Here is a 23,304-nt window from a genome sequence, read left to right on the forward strand (position 1 = left end):
CTAAGCTATTACCAAAGGTTGTTTCCTCTGGAGAACAGAATTTGGGGCAACAGTGATGGTAGGAAGAAGTGTAGAAAATTAGAGGTGACTCAACTTTCTACTTCATTCAATGAGAATGTAATATTACAGTCTCAACTCTTTAAAAGTTACAGTAACACTCTGTATTTTCAATATAAAGAAAAGTTTACTGAATAAATACCAATATTAAAACCATGCTCTAACCTTCATCCTGTCCTTTAAGAAATCTGCGGGTGCTCTTCAAGAGATTAGATCTCATTCTTGTTAAATGATCCAAAAGATTCCGTCTTGGTATGTCATATGCATTTCTAAATGTCTGTGGCTTCAAATCCTGTTTTAAAAAGATTCAAAGACAAAATGTATTTTGAAACAGAATTAAAAGAGACTAAAATCTCTAGCCTGCTGCACAACTTTGAAAATAAGATATACAAGTCAACTAATTAGCTTAAAAAAATAGAATAAAGAGATATGATACCATCGTAATGTACTGTTTTAATAACCAAAAGATAAAAACTCAGTAGTGAAGCTCAACCGAATTATCTCAAATTCACATCTGTCCAAGATTTTATTATGTATTCTGGCTAAGAGAAGTAAATAAAAGCTTTGATGTGTAATTTACATACCATAAAACAACCCATTTTACATAAACAGTTTGAGTGTTAAAAAATGTACAGTTGTGAAACCATCACTAGTATCAGTTTTAGAACATCCCCATCACTCCATAAGGTTCCATGTGCCCACTTGCAGTCACTCTTAATTCCTATCCCCGCAACCACCAATCTGCTTTCTGTCTACGTCCCATTTCATAAATGGAATCTTGCAATATGTACTGTTTTCTATCTGGCTTCTTTCCATAAGCATGTTTTTGAGATTCACCCATGTTGTTCCTGTACTGGTAGTCTATTCCATTTTACTGTCTTTTCCTTTTTACATGGATATACTGTATCTTTATCCATTCACCAGTTGATGAACACTTGGACTGTTTTCAGTTTGGGGCAATTACTAACACTGCTATGAATATTTGCATACAAACCCTTTATACACACATATTTTCATTTATCTCAGTAGATACCTACAAGTAGAACTGCTGGTATATAGCAACATTTACCTTTCCTAAGAAACTGCAAATTAACTGTTGATAATTTTCATCAACAATGTGTAAGAGCTCCAGATGTTCTATAACCTCACCAATACTTCATATTTTTCAGTCTTAAACTTTAGCCATTCCAGTGGGCATAAAGTGGGACCTCACTGTGGTTTTAATTTGCATTTACCCACTTGACTAATAATGTTGAACATCTTTTCACCTGCTTTTTCAGGTTTGTATATCCTACCTGGTAAGGTGTCTATTCAAACATTTTGTGTATTTTTTTATTGGATGCTTATCTTTTTATTATTGAGTCTTAGGATTTCTTTATGTATTTTGATACAAATGCTTTATTCAACATATGCTTTTCTCCCAGGCTGTAGCTTATCTGGGAGAAACTTCAACGTTTCTTCTGAAGACAAAAATTATAATTTTACTAAAGTTCAGTTTATGAAGTTGTTATATGTATGTGCTTTTTGTGTTGTATTTTAGAAATCTTCATTGACCCAAGATCCAACATCTTACAGATTTTTTCCCTGTAAAAGTTTATAGTTTCAGTTCTTACATTTATGACTATGATCATGTTAACTAATATAAGGATCAAGTTCATTACTTTGCAGATGGATAGCTAACTGTTCCTACCCTATGTGTTGAAAAGACTGTCTTCTGACCCACTGAGTTATTCTGGCATCTTCATTAAAAATTAACTCTATATGAAGGTGTACTTCTGTTCCACTGACCAAAATATTTCTCCTCATGCCAGCAACACGTATGTTGATCACTGCAGCTTTACAGTCACTTTTAAAATTAGTGCAAGCTTTATTCTTTCCCAAAACTGTTTCAGCTACTCTAGGACCTTTATACCTCCATATAAATTTTAGAACCAGTCTGTCAGCTTCAACAAAAGGCAACTGGGATGAAGATCTTTTTAATAATGAGTATTCACAAAGCATTTCAGGATTATACTGTGTACCCAAGGTCAGTAGTATAAGTGCCAAACTACAGTGAACTCTACTATTAGCTATGTAACTTCAGGCAATCTCTAAGCCTGTTTTCCATCTATAAAATGAACATGATGGTTTGCTCTTCGTCAGTCCATCTGCTCATCCACTCACCATGAAGTGTTTTAAAACTCAATGATTCAATAATATTAATAGCATAATTGATCATTATTCTGCAGAGGTATAGAAATTTGGACAAACTGGGAATCAGTTAAAAGAAAACTTGAAATAATCGACAATATAGACTATTACTAGAGCAGTACAAAATTCACATAACTATTACCTTATTGAGCAAAGCAACTTGGAACCCAGTGTATTCTTTCATATTAAGGTCCAGCAGTCTGTGAGGAACATCCTCTGAAATTCCCTGGAGCAGCTGTTGAAAATCCTTCCTATAAGCCATTGATAAACCATGTGATCTGCTTCGGACTTTAATTCCAGTTTCCTGTACTACTTTTTTGCCTACAGAACCGATGACTCGATCAGATTCTATTTTGGCCTAAAGCAAAAATAAATAAAAGCTGTCTTGACATGATCTGAACTGGTAAATTAAAGGCTAAAAATAGTTTCAGCCTTAATTTTATAAATTAAGTATTTATCACATTTTAAAAGAACATAAGAGATTAAAAACTACTTAAGTTATGTAGTCTATGTCAGTTGCTTGGTAAACTGAACACAGCTTAAACAGTAACGTCTTATGATTTTAAATCATCACAATTCTTACCTTTTGGAGAAAAAAATCACACAAACACAATTTTGATTTATTAACACCCACTACACTGAAACCATGATATGTTAGTTAATACACCCTAAGTAAAAATTCCCAATTCAGAGGTGATATAAAATTAGAAAACAATCTTATCAATATCTACTTAAAGCCATTATTACTAGCACATAACTAAATGCTCACAGATAAAGCAAACAGCAATATTTTGACTCTAACCTACATTTCAATTAGCAGTTGAAGTAGAGATGGCAAAAGTACTGGAAAAATTATGCTTTATACAATTTTAATAACTTGGCAGTCAAAGGGTATACTGTTGGACTAATCTGGTATCTACTAACGTGACTTATGTCCAAAATGACAAAATTCACTATTTTTATACATATTTCAAAAGAAACCCTCATTTTTAAAGAAAATGCTATAGATTTTATAACATAAAGCAAAAGAAATTTATTTAACTAAGAAAAACAAATTTCTAACAAATTTCCCAAAAGAAAACATAAGGAATGTTCACATACAAGGCAGCTAAGATCACATTAATAAAGCAATTTTCACAAACTAGAAATTATTATTTGAAATTATCATTTCAAAACATAGCATACCATGCACTTGAGAATTATGTTAATATATATGTGGTTTTAAAACGTAACCTGTTAATATAATTCTACTAGAACTATCAAGAACTAATATCTGGCCTATTGACCACCTTAGCCAATACCATTCAAAATACTTAAGGGCTCTATTTCTTAACATTACCTGCTGACTCAGTTTTTTGAGGTATGAAATGACACTGTAACTAAGCCCATATTCCATACTGTCTGCTATTAGGTTAGGTGCTCCCATCATTCTAACAGCTTTCTTCAAAGGCTGCAGGAAAAAAAGAAAATATCACACTCAATCCTAAGCTTGTCATAAATTTATAGCCATGAAAAGTGAAAGTGAAAGTCGCTCAGTCATATCTGACTCTGCGGCCCCATGGACTATACAGTCCACGGACTCTCCAGGCCAGAATACTGGAGTGGGTAGCCATTCACTTCTCCAGGCGATCTTCCCAACCCAGGGATCAAACCCAGGTCTCCTGCATTGCAGGCCGATTCTTTACCAGTAGAGCCATGTATGTATTGTCAATTTTGAAAAATTCACCCCCGCGAAACCTCTCCTTTTCTTCAATAAGGGTCAGATGATCATATTTGTACTTCATTAAAATGTTTGTCAGTGGTATAAAAGGCAATTTGAAATACTAAACAAGGATTAGAGGCTATAATAACAACCCCCAAAGTAAGAAAGGGTGGAGTCCTGGACTTATTAGTATCATCTGGAAGAAGAGGGCAGGAGACACATTGCAGATGTAGATTTGATAGAACTTGGGTGGTAAGTGAAAAGAGGAGTCAAGGATGATAGAAGATTCTTACCTTGGGTAAGGATAGACTAACTAAGAATAAGAAATAGTTTGTGCAATGAAAAATGTCACTGCACAACAGTCTAGCATATGTGAATGGGACAGAGTCAAAAAAAAGATGACAGCCACCCAGTGACATATTACAAAGTGTATAAAAGCATTGGTGTCAAACTGGAATCAAATCCCAGACCTGATATTTAATATCCATGTGGCGTTGGCTAAATCCCCTCAGATGCTATGAAACATGAGCCAAACACACGCAGTAGTTCATATTCCAGTGTTTCCTCCTTTCCCCCCTCTTACACAGCTGGTACTATCTGCTAGACACACAGTTTTTCTCTTACAACTACAATATATGATTTCAAAGCTTAAGAAATTAATGTTATTAGAGACCATTTAGAAAGATTACAGTCGAATACTACAATATTCCTGCAGTAAAAGCAGAAGTAATGTTTTAATAAAATGTTCTAGAAGTTATTTTTCACAAAATCAATAAAGTAATTACTTGCCTGGAGAATCCCATGGACAGAGAAGCCTGGGAGGCTACCATCCATGGGGTCGCAAAGAGTCAGACATGACTTAGCAACTAAACAACAATAATGTATTTAATAATATATGTATTACTGGTCCTATTGTGATACACTAGGTTTCAGGGAATGTTTCTTGAGATTCAGAGAACAATGCAAACAAACCTTTTTTTGTACCTATAAGGAGAAATAATTATAAAACTGCAATTTAAAAAGGTTAATTGTAGAAGTTTAAATTCTAAAGCCAGCTGCCTGGGAATGAATTCCTGACCCTGTTCTTATTAGCTGTGTAGCCTTAGATGAATTGTTTAATTTTTTAGTGCCTTAGTTTCCACATTTGTGAAATAATAACAGTTATTTCTGCCTCGTACAGTTACCATATAAATTAAATGAGGTTAACACATGTAAAGTGCTGAGGATAGTATCAGGCAGGCCTGGATAAGCATTATATATATTCTCACCATCATCATTATTCTGCAAATCACTGAAACATTTCTTTCTCATTATATTTATATGGGTCATTTATAAATCTTTCATGATATTTATTCTGTAACAGCAATAAATAAAACCTTTAATACCTGCAGTAAACTATAAGCATAATACAAAATTTTATAATAAGTTCTATTTTTAACAATAATATTCTTACCCCAAGATAGTAGGGAGGCATCGTCTTCAAATAACTTTCAAATGACTGTCTCCATTTCAATGTTGGTTTTGCCTTATGGACCTTAAACAGATCATCTATAAATGAATGCATAATGAGAACAAACTGTCATCATTCAGTGTTTTCACACATGAAAACCAAGTCAAGTAAGTTTCATTTTTAAAGTCTGCTTTCTTATTTACAAGAGAGAGAGGAAACGTCAATTCTATTTTTAGCAAAATTAAAGGTGATAAATGTTTGGTTATGACATTTTTGAGTAGTAATACCACTTTAAAAATGAAAGGGTGCCAATTAAGGTTTCAAATTAAATGTAATAATAAAGGTAGAATGAGAAAATACACAAAGAAAATCGAGATATGAAACAGGCAGGAATACAGAAAGTATACATGAACACATACCTACTAATATTTTGTCTATTAACCTTTAAATCTGATGAAATTCCATGAAGGAAAAGATGCCTTCTCCAATAGCACCCCTCAAAAAATTACAGCCAAAGGGTCTCCAATCAACTTTAGGCTTATCATTATTATTTAGAACATTATTTTAGAACAAATTCATTCACTAAAAAGTTTGCCAAAAGAAAATTCTTAAAAAGAAAATACTCAGCTCTAAGAAATATGCTTCTACAAAATATCTTAATTATTCACCATATACAAAATCTGCATTACTAATTCTAACTATGTAAGATATCTAATTTGCAAAAAACTTAGAATAATTTAATTTAGAAACAAAATATAGTATCTTCAATAGTTTGTAGAATCAAAGGTGTTTGACACTGACTTTCATATATCAGAAACATGCAGAGGTTGCTATAAACCCTTAACAGCTTCAACATTTTAGAATATTAATAAAAATCTTCATTAATTTCCAGAAGACAAGAAAACTCAGAAAGGGAGGGATGTTCGCAAAGATTGCTTTTAGGAAAATTCACACGTATGCTAGGCCACAGAGAACATGACAAGAAGGACTCACCTAAAAGGGGAAGGAGGACTGGGTAATTGTAAGGCATCACGAATAAGTTGACACAGTTCAGTGCTGTACTGGCTTTCAAGTAACCAAAGGGATGGCCAAGTTCACTGTATTTTGCACTATTGCTCACATATACCTGTTAAAAAGGAGTAGTTAAAAGTTCACATTTAATAACCTTTGCAGAATGTTATATAAACCATGGATCCAATTTGACTTTTTTTAAAACATCAAATTAAAAAAAAAAAAAAATCAAATTAAATTTTTAGAGGTTCTAATACTGAGTGAAGAGCTGACTCACTTGAAAAGACCCTGAATCTGGGAAAGACTGAGGACAGGAGGAGAAGGGGACGACAGAGGATGAGGTGGCTGGATGGCATCACTGACTCAATGGACATGGGTCTGGGTGGACTCCGGGAGTTGGTGATGCACAGGGAGGCCTGGTGTGCTGTGGTTCACAGGGTCGCAAAGAGTTGGACACGACTGAGCGACTGAACTGAACTGAACTAATACTGAGTGAAATTAAGTCAGACTGAGAAAGACAAATACCATGATATTGCTTACATGTGAAATCTAAACAAAAAGGCTACTAATGAACTTATCTACAAAACAGAAAGAGTTATAGATGTGAAAAATAAATTTATGGTTACTGGGGGCTAAGGAGGCAGGGAGGGATAAACTGGGAGATTGCAACTGACATATACATACTACTGTATATAAAATAGATGGAACTAATAAGGACCTACTACTATATAGCACAGGGAACATTACTCTGTAATGGTCTACCTATATGGAAAAACAATCTGAAAAGAGAGGCTATATATATATATGTGTAACAGATAAACTTTTGCTGTACACCTGAAACTAATGCAACAACAATGTAAATCAATTATACCTCAATAAAAATTAAATAAATAAATTTTTAAAATCACTACAGTCTTTCAGCTTACCTGCCAACACGTCTGAGGAGATTTTCTTTCCAGGATAAACTGAGTCAGTGGTGAAGGTTCCAACTCGTATTTGTCAAAAGGCAATTTGTCAATAACCATCGGTTCACAGTCTGTACAAGAAAACTTCACTACAGGATGAGATGTACGAGGTGGCTAGAAGGCAAAGTCTTATTGTTACTCTTTCACAAAGTACCAGAAACAAACTTTTCGTATCCCTCACTGTCAAAGTTTACTCAGCTTCTCAGTTTCACTAGTGAGAATTTAATTTACTATCAAAAGCACCACTAAGCTGAAAGATAATACTTAAAAATGTAACGCTTAAACTATCAATATTTACAAGAAAAAAAATAAATAAAACACTACAAAATCTGTACAGGATTAAAATTTTTTAAGTCTTAAAATCAAGTTCATCAGAAAACTTAAATGCAATATTTTAAAATTAAGTAAGTGCTCATTAATTTTTACATCTAACAAGTAGTTAACATAATTAGAAACCTTCCTAAGGCCACAGTTGTAGCAGTTTAACTACCTGATTTCCAAACTGATGATGCACACTGATCAGTACAGGTTTTATATATATACTTGTAAATTATTAATTTATAGGTTTATAATATATACCAAAATACTATTAAAAAATAGAAAAAAGAAAACAAATAGAAGTTCTACTGGTTTCCTTCCATATTCCAGTAACCTATTGGTTACCCCTATGATAAATATGCCCCACTCTGGAGACCCTGTTCTAGAACTGCAAAAACTGCAATAACTTTTAAAGAAGAAAAAAAAAGCATGTTACTCTATTCCCCCTCTTAACAGTCTCCTTCCTAAAAATCTCACCAAAAGAAGACTGGTGAAGAAAATACGAGCTATGAGGAAATACTGTGAAATTTCATAAATATAAAGGACTCCTTTTAGCTTCAGTTACTATCGATCAATACATACTCTGGTGGCTCCCAAAACGACTGTCTTGGGATCATCTCTCATTTCTCTTCATGTGTCCAACCACCTACCGGACATAACCTGAATTTTCTATAGGTCCCTCAAACACAGTATTACCCAATTCATTATTTCACCCCCAAACCACATAACCCGTTCTAAAAACCTAGATGTTATCCTTATTAATCTCCCCCTTACCCTCCATACTTAACTGTCACAAAGACCTAGATTCAGTGATACCACAAATTCTAAGTCACTTAGCAAACACATAAATATGGTGCAGATGCTCACTACTTTAGATACTACCCTCTGTCAATGTTAAATCCTCATCTCTCTGAAAATTTATCTTCTATTTCTTACCACTCTAATTCATGCCTTCATTTCGTAGACTAGATTAGTACAACTGTGTACTTTTAGTTAGTATCCCTAATTAGTCAGCCCCCTCCAATCAATCCCATGGCCATGAAATATAAATATAATCATATAATTTTCCTGCCTCAAATTGTTGAGTAAAAGTAGCATCCAATCACCTAAAAATAGGGCCAGACTTTTGTTTTTTTTTTTAAACAAAGAGCCTTGACCGTATGGTCCCTATCTGCCTTTTAACCACCACCCCACATACACCCTGTGCTGCAGCCTAAAGAACAACTTGCAGTGGCCCAAACAGATCACTGTCTTTCGTGCCCCTGTGTTTCATGTTATCCCTGGCGCTTTACTGTGTTCTCCCTTGCATAACGCAAACAAAGCTCTGAAGTCTGAACTGCCAAGTACCAACCTCTAAGAGGCCTCTTTCCTGACACACTCTTACCACATACCCCAAACCCACACCAGGCAGTTAGGTACCACCTCATCTGGCCTCTGCTCCGCCACTGTGACAGGCGGCACACTGGACTCTGTGACGTTTATACGGCTGACCTTCCTTCCTACAGAAGGTTCCAGACGGGAAGCACCATGTTTTAACTCGTCTTCTGCTCCTGTGCCTGTCACGTAACTGACAAACAGCTTATTGAATCAGTCTATGAAATTTATGGGGTTTTTTTGGATGAAAATACTAAGATCCATTTAATATCCAAAATAATACTATGAGATAGGAGTTATTACCTTTATTTAACAGATGGTAAATTGAGGCTTAAAGAAGATAATTAACCAAAGACACATGGCTAATAACTGGTAGAGCCATAATTCAAATTCAGAACCAGTCTCTAATAAATCACATTTAATTTCAGTATCAGTACCTCTTATATGAAATCCTATTGTTTATAGAAATTTCATTTCCCCTCTAATATCCTTCAGTTACTAAAATTTGCCAGTTCTTTCCAGTATCTCTTTTTTAACATTCTCTCTTCCATCATCTTAACTCAAAACTCTTACTACCTCTATATCGGGCTTCTCTGGTGGCTCAGAGGGTAAAGAATCTGCTTGCAATGGCAAAGACGTGGGTTCAATCCCTGAGTTGGGAAGATCCCCTGGAGAAGGAAATAGCAACCCACTCCAGTATTCTTGCCTGGAGAATTCCACGGACAGAGGAGCCTGGTGGGCTACGGGGTCACAAGGAGTGACTGAGCACAACAGTTCTGTGTTAAGTGAACTACAGCAATAGTCCTCTAGGTGAACAGCTTACCTGCCAATTCATCTCCTGATTCTGCTGCATGTTAACAATCACCAGATTAATTTTCCCAAAGGAACATTCTGTTAAAAATGTCTTCAGTTCTATGAACCCCACTGAGAAAAGCTCAAATTCTTTAACCTTGCATGTAAAGTCATGAGCAATCTAGTTTCTTTAATAACATTCTCAATGTCCTACAGACATATTATGAACCAACTATCCTCAGATACTTTCCATTCCTCTAAACTCACCTTGTTCTTTCCTACTTCCATACTTTCAACATTGTTTCCTGTTCCAACTAAAATCCTACCCACATTCCAAAATCCTCTATGGCTTGTAATAATTTGCAACAGACCACTAGAGTAATATTAATAGATATTGCCTGTGATACTGGTTTTGGATTTATTCCTATGCGGACTCAACATGTACCATAGGTACTACTGTAGGTGTTAAATATAATTGAATAAACAACAATAGAATATTTCATACAAAAATGTTATTTAAGAATTCTGAAAGGCTCCAGAAGAGAAATTAAAATGACCAAAGAAATCGAGAGCTTCTCTAAGGCCAGACTAAAAAACTATGATGGTTCAATCAAAAAAAAGGAAGACGATCTCTCACTGAAATGTATAAAACCTTTATTTCATGTACTACTTCATTAAATCCTTAATGAACAAAGGCAATATCACAGCTCTTATATAGAATAAAAGCAAAAAATTATCCTGAAGAGTTGATACAGATTTAAAGTATAAAAGATTTCAAAGAGTTTAACTTAATTCATAAATGATAGCCACATCAAACGTTATTAAAGACTACTTAACAATCTTTGACATAACAATTCTTATCTTCCAAGGATAACATCAAAAGAACCACTGTCAAGCTCTCCCACAAAATATTCCAGTGTCCTCTGAGTTACTACAAAAAATACGAATCTGGAAAATGTGTATTAACAAGACTGAATAGATATTTGTCTAAATTTACCCTATTATTATAAAAACCATATAGTGAATACTGATAATTCACCATGATCACTCAACAAGCCACTGTTACTAAAAATAATTCCTATAAATAAGACCAGAAAATCTTTTCTATCTTAAACCTCCAGACTGAGAACACTGAATAGAACTAAAACTATGCAAATCAACATGAATTTCTAGGACTAAGTCCTAAAAGGCTGCATGGAAACCATCAAAATTATTTTGTAACCCTTCATTTAAATTCTATATTATGTCCCTGAGAACAAATCCTTATGTTATTTATATATTTAGAATATATATCTATGATTCTGTAACAAGATGCCAATAATAAAAACATAAGCATAACTTCAGATTCTAAAGGAAACCGATGCCTTTTTTCTATTATTTTATAATGAATAACACAATATACTAAAGCAAGTAACAGCTTATCATAGCACTTGAACATCTGTCTAATTCCTATACAACAGCCACACCTTTAACTGACAGTAGTACTTAAAGCTAGTATGAAAAGCAGTTACTATTATGAAGTCACAGTCTCTGGTACTTACTAGTGTTGGAGAATTTTGATCTGGCCAAAAAGATTCTGGAACAGGCCAGTGACCTATAGGAACCCCAGTTTTAGGATTTGGTCTGACATAAATGAGTTTGTGACAACTATGCCAAGGCTGAGATCCAAAAGGTCTTGATATATCTGGCTGCCCATCTATAGCAAAGAAATTTTAAAAAGTAAATATCATTAAAAGAAAAAAATATAAGAAGTTAAACTATGTCTAATATTACTTAGTAAAAATATCTTAATACTTGTTCAGTTCTGGATTTTCCTGTTTTTCTTAAACGGTAGAATACTATCATGACTAAGGCTTTAACCTTTAGATTTGATCAGAATTCACAAGAGGGTAACATCAGCAAATTTCAACTCAGTTCCACATTTGAAAGGAAATCCCACAGCATCCTTTGCTTGCCCAATGAGAATATGTAAAACATACCTCATGGTAAATACTTGTTTAACGAATGACATGTTTTCCCCCACCAGATGATAAGGGCAAATAATCAATTTTTTCATCATCATGCTCAGCTTAGTAAATACTAGGTAACTATGGCTAAGTAAGTATTTTTTAAAAATCATTTTACCTAAAGCCTAAAAACTAGAACAAAAATATATAAATCCATATTTGAGGCACCTACCTTTAATCTAAAACAATCCTAGAAAATGGTAACTCTCTTCAACAGTACAGTAAACATTTACTGAGTGCCTAATCTAAGCAAAATCCTAAAATAATTTAAAAATAAATATAGTCCATGTCTAACAATTCAATTCTTTAAGGTTTGTTTTTTTTAAATCAGACACAGCAATACAATTTATATAATCTTTCCATCTTCGGCTCTCATCTCTATGACCTTTCTCTTCTCCCAGTTACCCACTCCACTGCCTTACCTCTGCCAAAGTGTCATTAACGACTTTCTAATTCTGGTTTTAAGCTATGTCGTACAAGGCAGAGGGTCCAGATGTAAGCCGTCCGTTGGTTCTGGCAAAACTTCTTATACCCTCTGGCTAATATAAATAGTTCATGATCACAGAATATTAGAATAAAGCCAGACAGGACTCAGCTAGAGTTAAAAGAATCAAGTTGAATAGCAAAGGCTGGTTTCTCATTTTTGGAACCACACCAACCATTTGGTTCTGATCGTCTGATCTTTAGTAAAAACTATAGCTAAAGAATTAAATAAACACCTAGGGCTGAACACTCTTGTGAATCAAGGGACATGGGAGAGGCACATACACTGGAGAGAGTCAATGTTACAATACTAAAAGAGGAAACCCACTACTCTGTTAATTTTAAAAAGGGTTTTAGCTCTTACAAATTATCAGCCTATGAACAACCAACATAAAAAGGCAATACGACCAAACCACTATCACACAACCTTGACTTTCCTATTTAATTGTGCCACTTTACCAATAGCTCTTTTGTCATCTTAATAATCTGGCCTTGTCAATGTTAAAGCCAAATCATAGTAGTTTTTTGGTTCTAGCTGAATACTTGATAAAGCAAGTTTAAAATGTCTGTAAGAAAATGACAATAATACCTTCTACAGGGGAAGGATCTGGTCCTGCTTTCTCAAAGTTTATTACTACCCCACTTTGTACTTTCTGCACCAAGGATTCTAGACACTGATTAAGCATTCTTGGAGAACATACAGAGTATGAGCGGCCTGAAACAAAAAAAAATAAAGTGAACTAGTTAGTTGCAAAAATTCCTACTTTAAGCAAAAAAGAACCATAATGGGGTTTTTGACAATACTGATTCACAAAAGTTCAATGATAAAGTTTGGACTTTTCACTTTCTAATAGAAGAATAACAAAACAAAAAAAGTTATTTCCAATCAACAATTCCATTTTATGAGAATATGTAAGTTTTTTCTTCTAATTAAAGGTACACGGAAAATAAAAATATTAATGGTCTGAACAAACCACAATGAAAAAAAATCATTACATATATACAATGTATCATATGAAATGAAATTTTTTAAAAAGTATATATATAAATATAAAGAACTATTTTCCAACTGAGTTCCAATATAATTTATCTTTACTACACATATTGTGGTAAGTATCTGGTAACTAACCCCCCCAAATCTTACTCCTGCTGAAAAAAAATATATCACTAAAAATTAATGCTAAGGACATAGAAGATACTCAATAATTATTTAAGTGATCTCTGCTGGCAGATACCACATATATTAAATATTTGCACTTTAATATAATACACAGTAGCATGTGCTTTTCTGAATTTCATTTGGCTAACATACTTAGAAATTACCTATCTTAAATGAATTTTCCTCTTGAATATTTTACTATAAAACTTTTAGTTCAAAAGCATTAAAATGATAGTGATTAAGAAAAAATACCAGTGGAAAGACTTCTTTAACAGAGATTTTCAATAAATATAGCCAGATCTGTGCTGTCCCATACTGCAGCCACTGGCTGTATATGGCTATTGAGAACCTGAAACAGAGCTAGTCCAAATTGAGATGTATAGTAACTATAAAAAACATACACTTCATTTTGTAGACATAATATGATAATATGAAATATCTCAGTAATTTTAAAACATCAATTTCACATTGAAATATTTTATATATGTTAATTTAAATAAATGATTCTATACAAATAAATTTTACCTGTTTTTAGGGTTTTTGTTGTTTTTCTTGCTTTTTTTTTTTTTGGTCACACTACATGGTTTGAGGTCTCTTAGGTTTCCCCAACCAGGGATTGAACCCAGGCAGTGAAAATGCAGAGTCCTAAGAACTGGATCACCAGGGAGTTCCCTACTTGTTTCTTTTCAATGTGGCTACTATAAAATTTATCATTATATATGTAACTTACATATTTTTATGTTCTGATCTGGACCAGTGCTTAAAACCATGACAACTAAAAATCTTTAATCAAACATTCTACAGTGTTATTTGTAATAAGCTTAACATGGAAAAATCCTATTCCTTAACAAATTCAACCAATTACTACCAAACATATTATTATACTTCATGTATCAAATTACTCATATCAATTTAAACTTAACACGTGATTTGCTAAATGCTACTCAGAAAAGAGGATATTAACATTAGGCAATAGTGTGATTCAACTCCTCAGAGTCAGCTCTACTTAGGAAAACAAGTATCATGTAACAAATGGTTTACCTGGATGCAACAATGAAAGCCGTAATTATAAAAATACCCACCAATTACCGAGTGTCTGTGCACCTGGCACTATCCTAATCACTCTGTTATATTAATTTCTCTAATCCTAGCAACAATCATATGGGTTACTTTCTCCATTTTACAAATGAGAAAACTAAGGCACAGAGGGATTAATTTATCTGTATTAGTTAAGTTAGTACAGTAGAGCAGCCAAGATTCAAACCCTTACAAGGCATCAGAAACATTCATCTGGATATACCACCTTCTTCCCTGAAAACCATGATGTTAATTTGAAATCAATATTTAAAATAAGAAAGTTTATATGGAACTGAAAGAATTGGCAAATTAAAAATTCTTCGAGTCAATTTAAACACACACATAAAAAGGCTGATCATCTTAATAAATAAGGTATTTAGGAGTATCTCAGTATCTAAACACATTCCGACGATGTCAATAAAAACAAAAGTTCCTAAAAATAAAATTGTGGCAATCCTCTAAACTTCTCTAACCTGTGTCATCAACTAACTGATTAGGAAAATATAAGTAAGTAAGTTATGATCTTAGTATGACATAAAATGACTAACAAAGATATTTTATGAAAATTAGAGAAAAAGTAAATAAACTTGAATCACTTAGAAAAATAATAAAAATTCATTAACTCTTTTCAAAGTTAAAGCAAATTTAGACATCTTTACAAAGTGAGCCCACAACCTATGTCATGTTTCTCTTATTCTTTATGTCAAAACTTACCTCTTGGAATGCTTGATACTTTGTACTAAAGGATAAAGTGTCTAAGATCACTCATATTTGTGAGAAAAACACACACTTTCAAGCCAAGAAGCTGGTTCACTTGTGTTTATGTAGGGTCCACAAAAAAAGAAAAAATCTAAACACAGCAATAAAGTGAAAAAAAAAAAAAAGAAAACAAAACTTTCTTTCTAGATTAGCATTAGGATTTTAGCTAATAAAATGGATTAAGACACAAAAGTAGTAATACTAAGTTGGGCAACAGTCCTATTTACAGAAGTTAAGAAAGTTAAATTTATTTAATCTATAAAAGTCTTCCAATTTTTATATAATGCTTTTTATCCTCAGTACTTCCACCAACATGTCTATTAGGTATTTTTAAAATTTGATATCATCCTTGTCCCTTCCCCCAATCTGCTTCTCCTGAGTAACCATCTCAGTACATTGCATAGCCATTCACCTCCAATTGTTCAGACCAACTGAATTACCCAGAAATCATCCTTGATTCCTTCTTCCTTCATTAACCTCAGTCTTTCCTTTCCATCAGACCACCTCTCACCATCTCTGAACATAAACACTTGAGATCAAAGTACTATCATCTTTCCTGGTCTCCCTGCTTTCATTCCCACCACTTTACAGTATATTCTCATCTAGCAGTTGAAGTGGTCTTTCAGAGACAGAAATCAGATGTCATCTCCTATAAAAAGCCCTCCAATGACTTCTCATCACACTGGGAAAATAAATATTTACTACAGTCTAAAAGGCTATTCACTATTTGGCCTTTGCCCACCTCTTGAAACTAACCTGTTATTCTCTACTTTTCCCTACATAAGCTTCTCGCCATATCAGCCTTCCTGTTGCTCCCCAAAATACAGGGCGGGATCCTTCTCTTACTATTTCTTTTACAGAGATCTTCGTATGGTTTACTCCGTTATTCAGAGTTCTGTTCAAATGCTAACTGGTCTTACTGCAGTGATTATTTCATAATTTATACAAATATCAAATCATTATGTTGTGCCCCTGGAATTAAAATGTTGTATGTATCAATTATACCTCAATTTTAAAAAGGAGAGAAGGTTGATGAAGATGCTACAACAATCATTTTAGAGGGATTAATATTTTTAAGACACAACTAGGACTGATTTAATTCCCATTCAAACAAGTGACTTTACATCAAGGTTAGAGATATGCAAATATAATTTATAAAAGAATAATTGTTGCTTTATTTAATTCTTTAGACAAAGAGTATAATAATTTCCAAGGACATACAGTATTTTAAACTGATTCAAACTGGGGTATGCATATCCTTTAGGTTTATGGTTAAAATAAGTCACCTCCTCAGAAGACTTTCCAGGAATACTCATTCTCTGCCTCACTACCCTCTGCACCCTCACCCTGTTTCTTTATTTGATAGTAAGCCGAACTCTCTGAAATATGATTTATTCATTTTACATCATTTTATCTGTCATACAGCCCAAAAATGTAAGCCTTCTGTCTATTGCTCCTGCAGTATTCCCATGATCAAAAACAGCTAATTGGCATCGAGTGAGTATTCATTAATTACCTGATAACAAAAGAAAAATGCTTACAATGACAATTATATAATTTTTAAGATATACATTAAAAATAGAATAAAATATTAATCAATCACTTTGGCAACACATGCAAATTTCATTCCAATTTTTCCTTAATGAACATACATTACTCTATAAATGAAAAAATAAAATGCACACACACTACTCTTATCATTGTTTAAAAACGCACAGAATTGTTAACAATGATTGCATATTTGGACAGTACACCACCAGTGGATATTAGCTTTTTGGTTATTTTTACTTTTTTGGTGGTTTTACCCTCAAAACACTTTTTAGTCAGCATTCATTGAAAATAAAGGAGAGAGCATACTATAAGAAAACGAGTGGCATTTGAGCAGTTTCCCATTACTGCTAGCAGGAGCATGAAGAGAAGCAAAGTACTACATTAGAAGAGGTTCACGATGTATATTTGTGGAAAGCTCCCTAATTCTTTGACCAACAACTAAGGTTTCTGGGTCACTGAAAGATATCATCAATGGTGATTTCTGAATCTTTTAACTTATCTATTTCACATACCTATCTATGTAGGGTATTCTTTTTCATCTGTGAAATCTGCAGACTTCCAAAATCCACAAAATATTAGAAGAAAGGCACCTAAAATATTAATTAGACCTTATTTTCCTTTGACTTACATAGCTGGCTATGATGGAATCTCAACAGAGCATTGACAGTGCATGTAGACGATGCCACAACCCAGGACACCAATGAAAATAGTGGTACACCAGACCTAGACATTTTACCATTAATTCCTTAAGAGAGAACTGCAGTGCACCATGAAAGCAAGACTACCATGCTTGTCATATATACTATGGAAGTCCTGAGGCATGGACAGTGCTTGGTACACAGTAGGCACTCGATGCTTATGGATATGAATTTAACCCACCTGTTAACCAATTCCACCATAGAGAAGTTCTGAGTCTATTACATCTTCTGTTTCAAGAGTTTTACTAATGTTCACTTAGCACAGCTGGTTAAGAGTTCACTACCTGTTTTCCTCTAACCTATCTCACTTCCTCTTTGCCTCTGGGTAAAACTGTACTTAACCAGGCATTAATCATTACATGGATAATGAGGTGATTCTTAAAACGTTTTGTCAGAGAAAATAATTCTATGGCATTTGTAAATCATTGGCAATCTTTGTAGATAATAAGTTTAACAACTTCAAATATTAGCATTTGCTATGGTTAGAAAAAAATTATCATGCATTATCAGACCCAACAGTATTTGCATCTTATTCAACAGATCAAAGACCTTCATCAATGTTTTAAAACTTAAAACCATGAATGTCTAGTAACTTCTAATAGTAATTTGTTAAACAAAACAAACACGGAGTTTTTGAAATGCACATTTAAAAACATTCAGATAAAACCTGCTTAAGTCACTGAATTATTGCCAGTAAAAAACTTACCGCCTGTCACTTCACACATTGGTGTGATTGCAGAGTCATCTAAAGGCACACCTGTCAACTGTTCTGATTCTACGGACATCGTCCCCGGCAACCGCAACACTAATGCAAAGAGTCTCTGATCCCAACGAAAAGGTTCCTTGGTCAATTCACTTCCAGGCAAAGGAGAATTAAGAGGTAAATGGAGCTGAAAGGGGAAAAAAAAAAAAAAAAAAAGATTTCCACACACTATGTCTCCCAAAAAGGCTACATTTATTACACTTATTGTAACTACATCATGAGTCTCCTATCATTCAAATAAGCTCAAAAACAAAAGCTTTTATATGTGTGTGTGTGTGTGTGTGTATACATATGAAATAGCATGTAAGATATTATTACTTCAATTTTCTTAAGTTTTACTTTGAAGACCTCAATAGAAAAAAATAAATCTATTTCTGTAATGCTTTTCAGATTTCAGTATAACTCACCACTAGGTGCTGGGACTGCTTCCAAATTAATTGTTTCATTTAATCATTAAAACAAGCCTATGATAAATATCTTAGGATTCCTATTTTCTAGATGTAAATTAAAAAACAGGTCTCAGAGAGAATAAATGATTTGGCCTCCTGAATCCAAATCAGTGTTTTTTCTATCACACCACACCTCAAATGTTTCCACAGTTAAATGATTTAAATAGGCTTCATTTCATATGAAACATAGACCTTCCCGAAGCATCTGCTAAAAGTAAATTGTGTCACTTCAGTTATACTGTAAATGTACCAAAGGTAATGTAATCCATCTAAGTAATGGTAGAGAGTTTGGGATTTCTTGCATGTGTTCTCTCCCCACCCATCTAAGACCTGCTCAATCACAATCTAAGATTCTTAAGAAATCTAAAAAGCTTCGTGATTCTAATGTGTACCTCTGTACTAACAGAGTCACAGGTACCAAGAGATCCAGACCTTAGTCTCATGCATAAGTAAGTGGGGACAACCAGACAGTATGTGCCTCATGATGGAAGGACACAACATTGAAAGGAGAGAATAAAGGAAGGAAAAGTTGGATCTGAATTTAACCAAGCCTTCAGTTCCAACCACCAGTTTACTGGTAGTCCCTCAGGGACTACTGAGGATACAGGATCGACTTATCCAGCACCACAGAGAGCAGTCAGTCAAATTCAGAATGTGGGGCACTCTACAGGACACATGACCTGGTTTCTTCAATGAAACCTGCCATTGGGCAGGAAAGAGCAAAGAAAGGGGGTGGGGAGGGTTGCCAGAACCATTAGAGAATAAGAGACAACACAAGAGCAAAGATTTTTGAGACAACTGGGAAAATTGAAAATATATACTACTGGGATTATTAATAACATTTAAGTGTGATAATGATACAGTGCTAACGAAAACAAAAATCATTATCACTTATAAAAAAAATTTTTTAATGATATGAAATCCCAGATCAGTGTACTCAGGGACTGATTTATTCAAATACTGGAGTTTTCTTTAAATACAGAACACATTTTAAAATGTCACTTCCAAATTGCCAGAGTTTACACCGTTTTTGTCAAAAGCAAGATGACTGTATCACTTATAGCCTTTCTAATTCTGACCTCAAAGATTTCTGAACTTGATAAATTAGAGGCTGAAGTCAGTCTACACTGACTTAAGAACTCAAGTCTCTTCACTGACTTATTATATCAAACCATTAAAAAAAAAAATATCAGATTCAGTTCTAAGAGAAGAGTTTCTAGTGAAGCTCTACTAAAATGGCACCTCTCTCCACAAGACTCATGCCAAGAGAACCTCCTGCAAGATTCCTCTATCAAGTCAGCCAAGACTTCAAGCCCATGGCCAAGAGTTATGAGCTTTGCATCTGGTACTGATCCTACTTTTAAGACAGAAGTTAGAGACACTCAAAGAAATCTGGGCCAGGATGTTCCCTGAGGAAGGTTTTCTAACCTTAAAGGTTCTGTGACACTTGCAAAACAGCTTGGGAACTCCAAGCCCTTGCTGCCATCAGCTGCCACACCCTGCCAGAAAATAAATATCAAAGCACCAGTGGCGCTGGAGGAAGAGGTTTCAACTGTTAGTGCAGCAGCTCTGGAAAGTAACAGTATCTGGCCTTGGCTCAAGAATCCAGTGGCTAACAGCACTGTAGAGACCTCATGTATAATGGTGGATAGGACAGCAGACCCCTACCATGTACATACATACTCCCACCCCTAATCAGATAATAATGAGCATTATCTGTTTATTGGCTACATAATGCTAGATCAAGAATGTATTCCAAGTAAAACAAAAAACCAAGAAGGGTCATGAGTATATTTTACACATAGCTGTATTAATTTTATAAACGTGTCATATTTTTATTCATTTTTCTATTTCTTATTACTTCTGCCTTCTCATATCACTACCACCCTCATCACCAAAGAGGAGGGAAAAAAATTCCCCGTAACTGAAATGTACTAGTAAAATAGTAAGGAGTGATGGCAAGCAAACAGGTACAGGAAAAAGATAAAATGCTTTAGCTTAAAAAGTGAATACTCAAGAGGGCTGAATTACTCCAAACCCAAAGTCTACAACTGAAATTCTAGTAATGTCTCATAATCACAAAGGGAGGTCTTTCTGAATATATGGAAAATCAAGGCAAAGAGCACATAAATCAAACAGAAAAATATAAAATCAACCATTAGAAAAATGTGCAATAAATATGAATAAATAATTCCCAAAGTTAAAAAAGGGCTAAAAAGAAAGAAAGAAAAAAAAAAACCCCAAAACACCCGAGGAAACCCATATGGCCTATAAATATATAAAAGAAACCCAAATACACTGATCATCAGGTAACACAACTTAAAAGCGAGATGCAAAATGAGACACCAAGATGGCATTTATATGCACTATTAAACAATTACTAAAAGAGTAGTTTTACATATATATAACATACACAGAGAGTAAAAGTAAGAAAACATGAAATGGAAGGCTACACACCAAATTCATGATAATTTCTGCTTCTCAGATGGGGAACAGGGAGGGAAATAACAACTGAGTAGGGGAAGAAAAGAAACAGCACTCAGTTATCTGCAATGTTCTGTTTTATTCACTAAATTTTTAAAAATCCACAAAACAAAAAAAATCTAAACTAGCCAAATATGGCAAGAAATGTTTATATCATAGTCTTATCCAGAGTATTAGAATAAATTAATATGTAAACCCAGTAAATTATCCATTCAAGTAGTTATCTATACCTCTCTTATAGCAGTATTATTTTACGACAAAATCAAACACAAGAAAACTTCATATACATCTCTATTACATATAGATATAATCACTAGCCCCAAAGCTCAGTCATTCAGAAGGACTCTACACAGAGTTCTACCTAGCTGGCTATTAAAATATACTGTAAGACAGAATATTTCTTGAAAATTATATTTGTTCTCCCATTTTTTATGCCCCTACCAAATATTTGGCATGTAGGATCGGGGAACTTAAAGATACATAAAAAACATGGTTCCTCTACTCCAAGATTTCTGAGGACAGGGATCATGCTCCTAAATGGATCAGTTTTATAAATGTGTTTAAGGAGAAGCTGACAAAAAGACAGAAAGTCACAGTACTGGCTACCAAAATATTTATTAGGATTTTTATTTCTGAACAGTGGACAGAAAAACAGTTTTATAAAAGCTGTTTTCTCAAACTTAATTGCAGGAAACTTTAGTAAGAAAGTACTCAAATTCAAATGCCTGATAATGCAAAAAAATTAACAATTATAGTAACTATTATACGGCAGACATTGTTCTAAACACACACACACACTCAATCATCCATTTCTGAATCAATCTAGTGATTTTGAACCACTAAATCATAAATCTTATAAACATTTTAGAATGATTTCCTTTTATAAACCATAGTCCCCCATGACTCTTTGATGGAAAGAGGCACTGTTTTCCCCTTTTGCTATTCACTTCCAGTTCTCATACACTGGCAATAACAACAACAAAAGTAAACAATAATAACAACTGCTTGCATAATGAGCACTCACTATGTATGTGTCAAGCATCATTCTAGGAGCTTTTCATATTTATAACCTGTTTATAACAAACCAGTGGGGTAGGTACTATTATTATGCCCAGTTTATAGACAAGCTACAATGTAAGATTGTGTGTCAGAAGATACCTGTTTGGAAAACACAGAATTAAATAAACCCTGCTATATAATCAACTTCAGAGCATCAAAGAAGAACTGCAAATTTTAAAAACTGGATAAATCATGTGAAATTCAATAATATAATAGCTTACCCATAACCATGACATCACTGGTCTTTATTACAGTCTTCATAAAATTGTACTTTGCAAAGTTTCAGTCTAATGGACTAATAAGCAAAGAAAAGTTTTTATACTAACCAAGTTTTATTTTTACTTGAATACAATTGAGGTTTTCTGTGTTACTATTTTAACTGATTTTAATTTTATTGATCTCACCATTCCAGGTTTCTTACATTACCTTAGTAGCCGACAGAAAAGGAAATGTAACTTCAATTTAAACTAAGGAAAACTGTCTTACATTTCCTTCTTTCCTTTGGAGAACTATCTCTTACTGTCCTTTCACCTTTTAGTCTTTCCTGAATTTCTTAAAAATATATATACCATTTATTTCTCCATAGGTATAAAAAACAAAAGGGCAGATTAGGATGGTGAGAGAGTCTATCACTGAGCATACTCAAAACTTTAGGTACTTAAAAAAGCGCAACTTTCTCTTAACTTGTTTTGCATCTGTTTATGGTTCAGTTCGTAATTATTTATAATTTTGCTAAGGCTGGACTACAAAACAACTTAAATTTTATTTAGTTATTCACTGAGTGCCTACCACAAGCAGGGCATTATTTTAGGATTTAATAAGAACACTACCAAGCCAAATAAATAAGATTTAGAGAAAGTTTTAGCTAGCTCACTTGATGATAGCCAATTAAAAAATTTAAAAACTTCAATATCAGGATTCTCATATGCTAATACTTATTTTTTAAACTTGCAGAAT

The 23,304-nt window shown here is 33.8% G+C and overlaps 1 protein-coding gene across 3 annotated transcripts in view; it reads right to left on the reverse strand.

Moving 5' to 3' along the window:
- INTS6 (integrator complex subunit 6) overlaps nt 1-23,304 on the reverse strand; it is a 78,991-nt gene that overhangs the window by 7,235 nt on the left and 48,452 nt on the right. For all 3 annotated transcript variants that reach the window (XM_065902436.1, XM_065902437.1, XM_065902438.1), the window contains 9 exons: nt 18,299-18,482; nt 12,938-13,063; nt 11,401-11,555; nt 7,337-7,489; nt 6,393-6,525; nt 5,403-5,497; nt 3,587-3,697; nt 2,390-2,605; nt 223-349 (listed from right to left, as the gene is read on the reverse strand). In XM_065902436.1, coding sequence (XP_065758508.1) covers nt 223-349; nt 2,390-2,605; nt 3,587-3,697; nt 5,403-5,497; nt 6,393-6,525; nt 7,337-7,489; nt 11,401-11,555; nt 12,938-13,063; nt 18,299-18,482 — 1,300 coding nt within the window. The remainder of the gene's footprint in view (nt 1-222; nt 350-2,389; nt 2,606-3,586; nt 3,698-5,402; nt 5,498-6,392; nt 6,526-7,336; nt 7,490-11,400; nt 11,556-12,937; nt 13,064-18,298; nt 18,483-23,304) is intronic.

This window comes from Muntiacus reevesi, chromosome 11 (assembly GCF_963930625.1).
Source record: "Muntiacus reevesi chromosome 11, mMunRee1.1, whole genome shotgun sequence".
Taxonomy (NCBI): domain Eukaryota; kingdom Metazoa; phylum Chordata; class Mammalia; order Artiodactyla; family Cervidae; genus Muntiacus; species Muntiacus reevesi.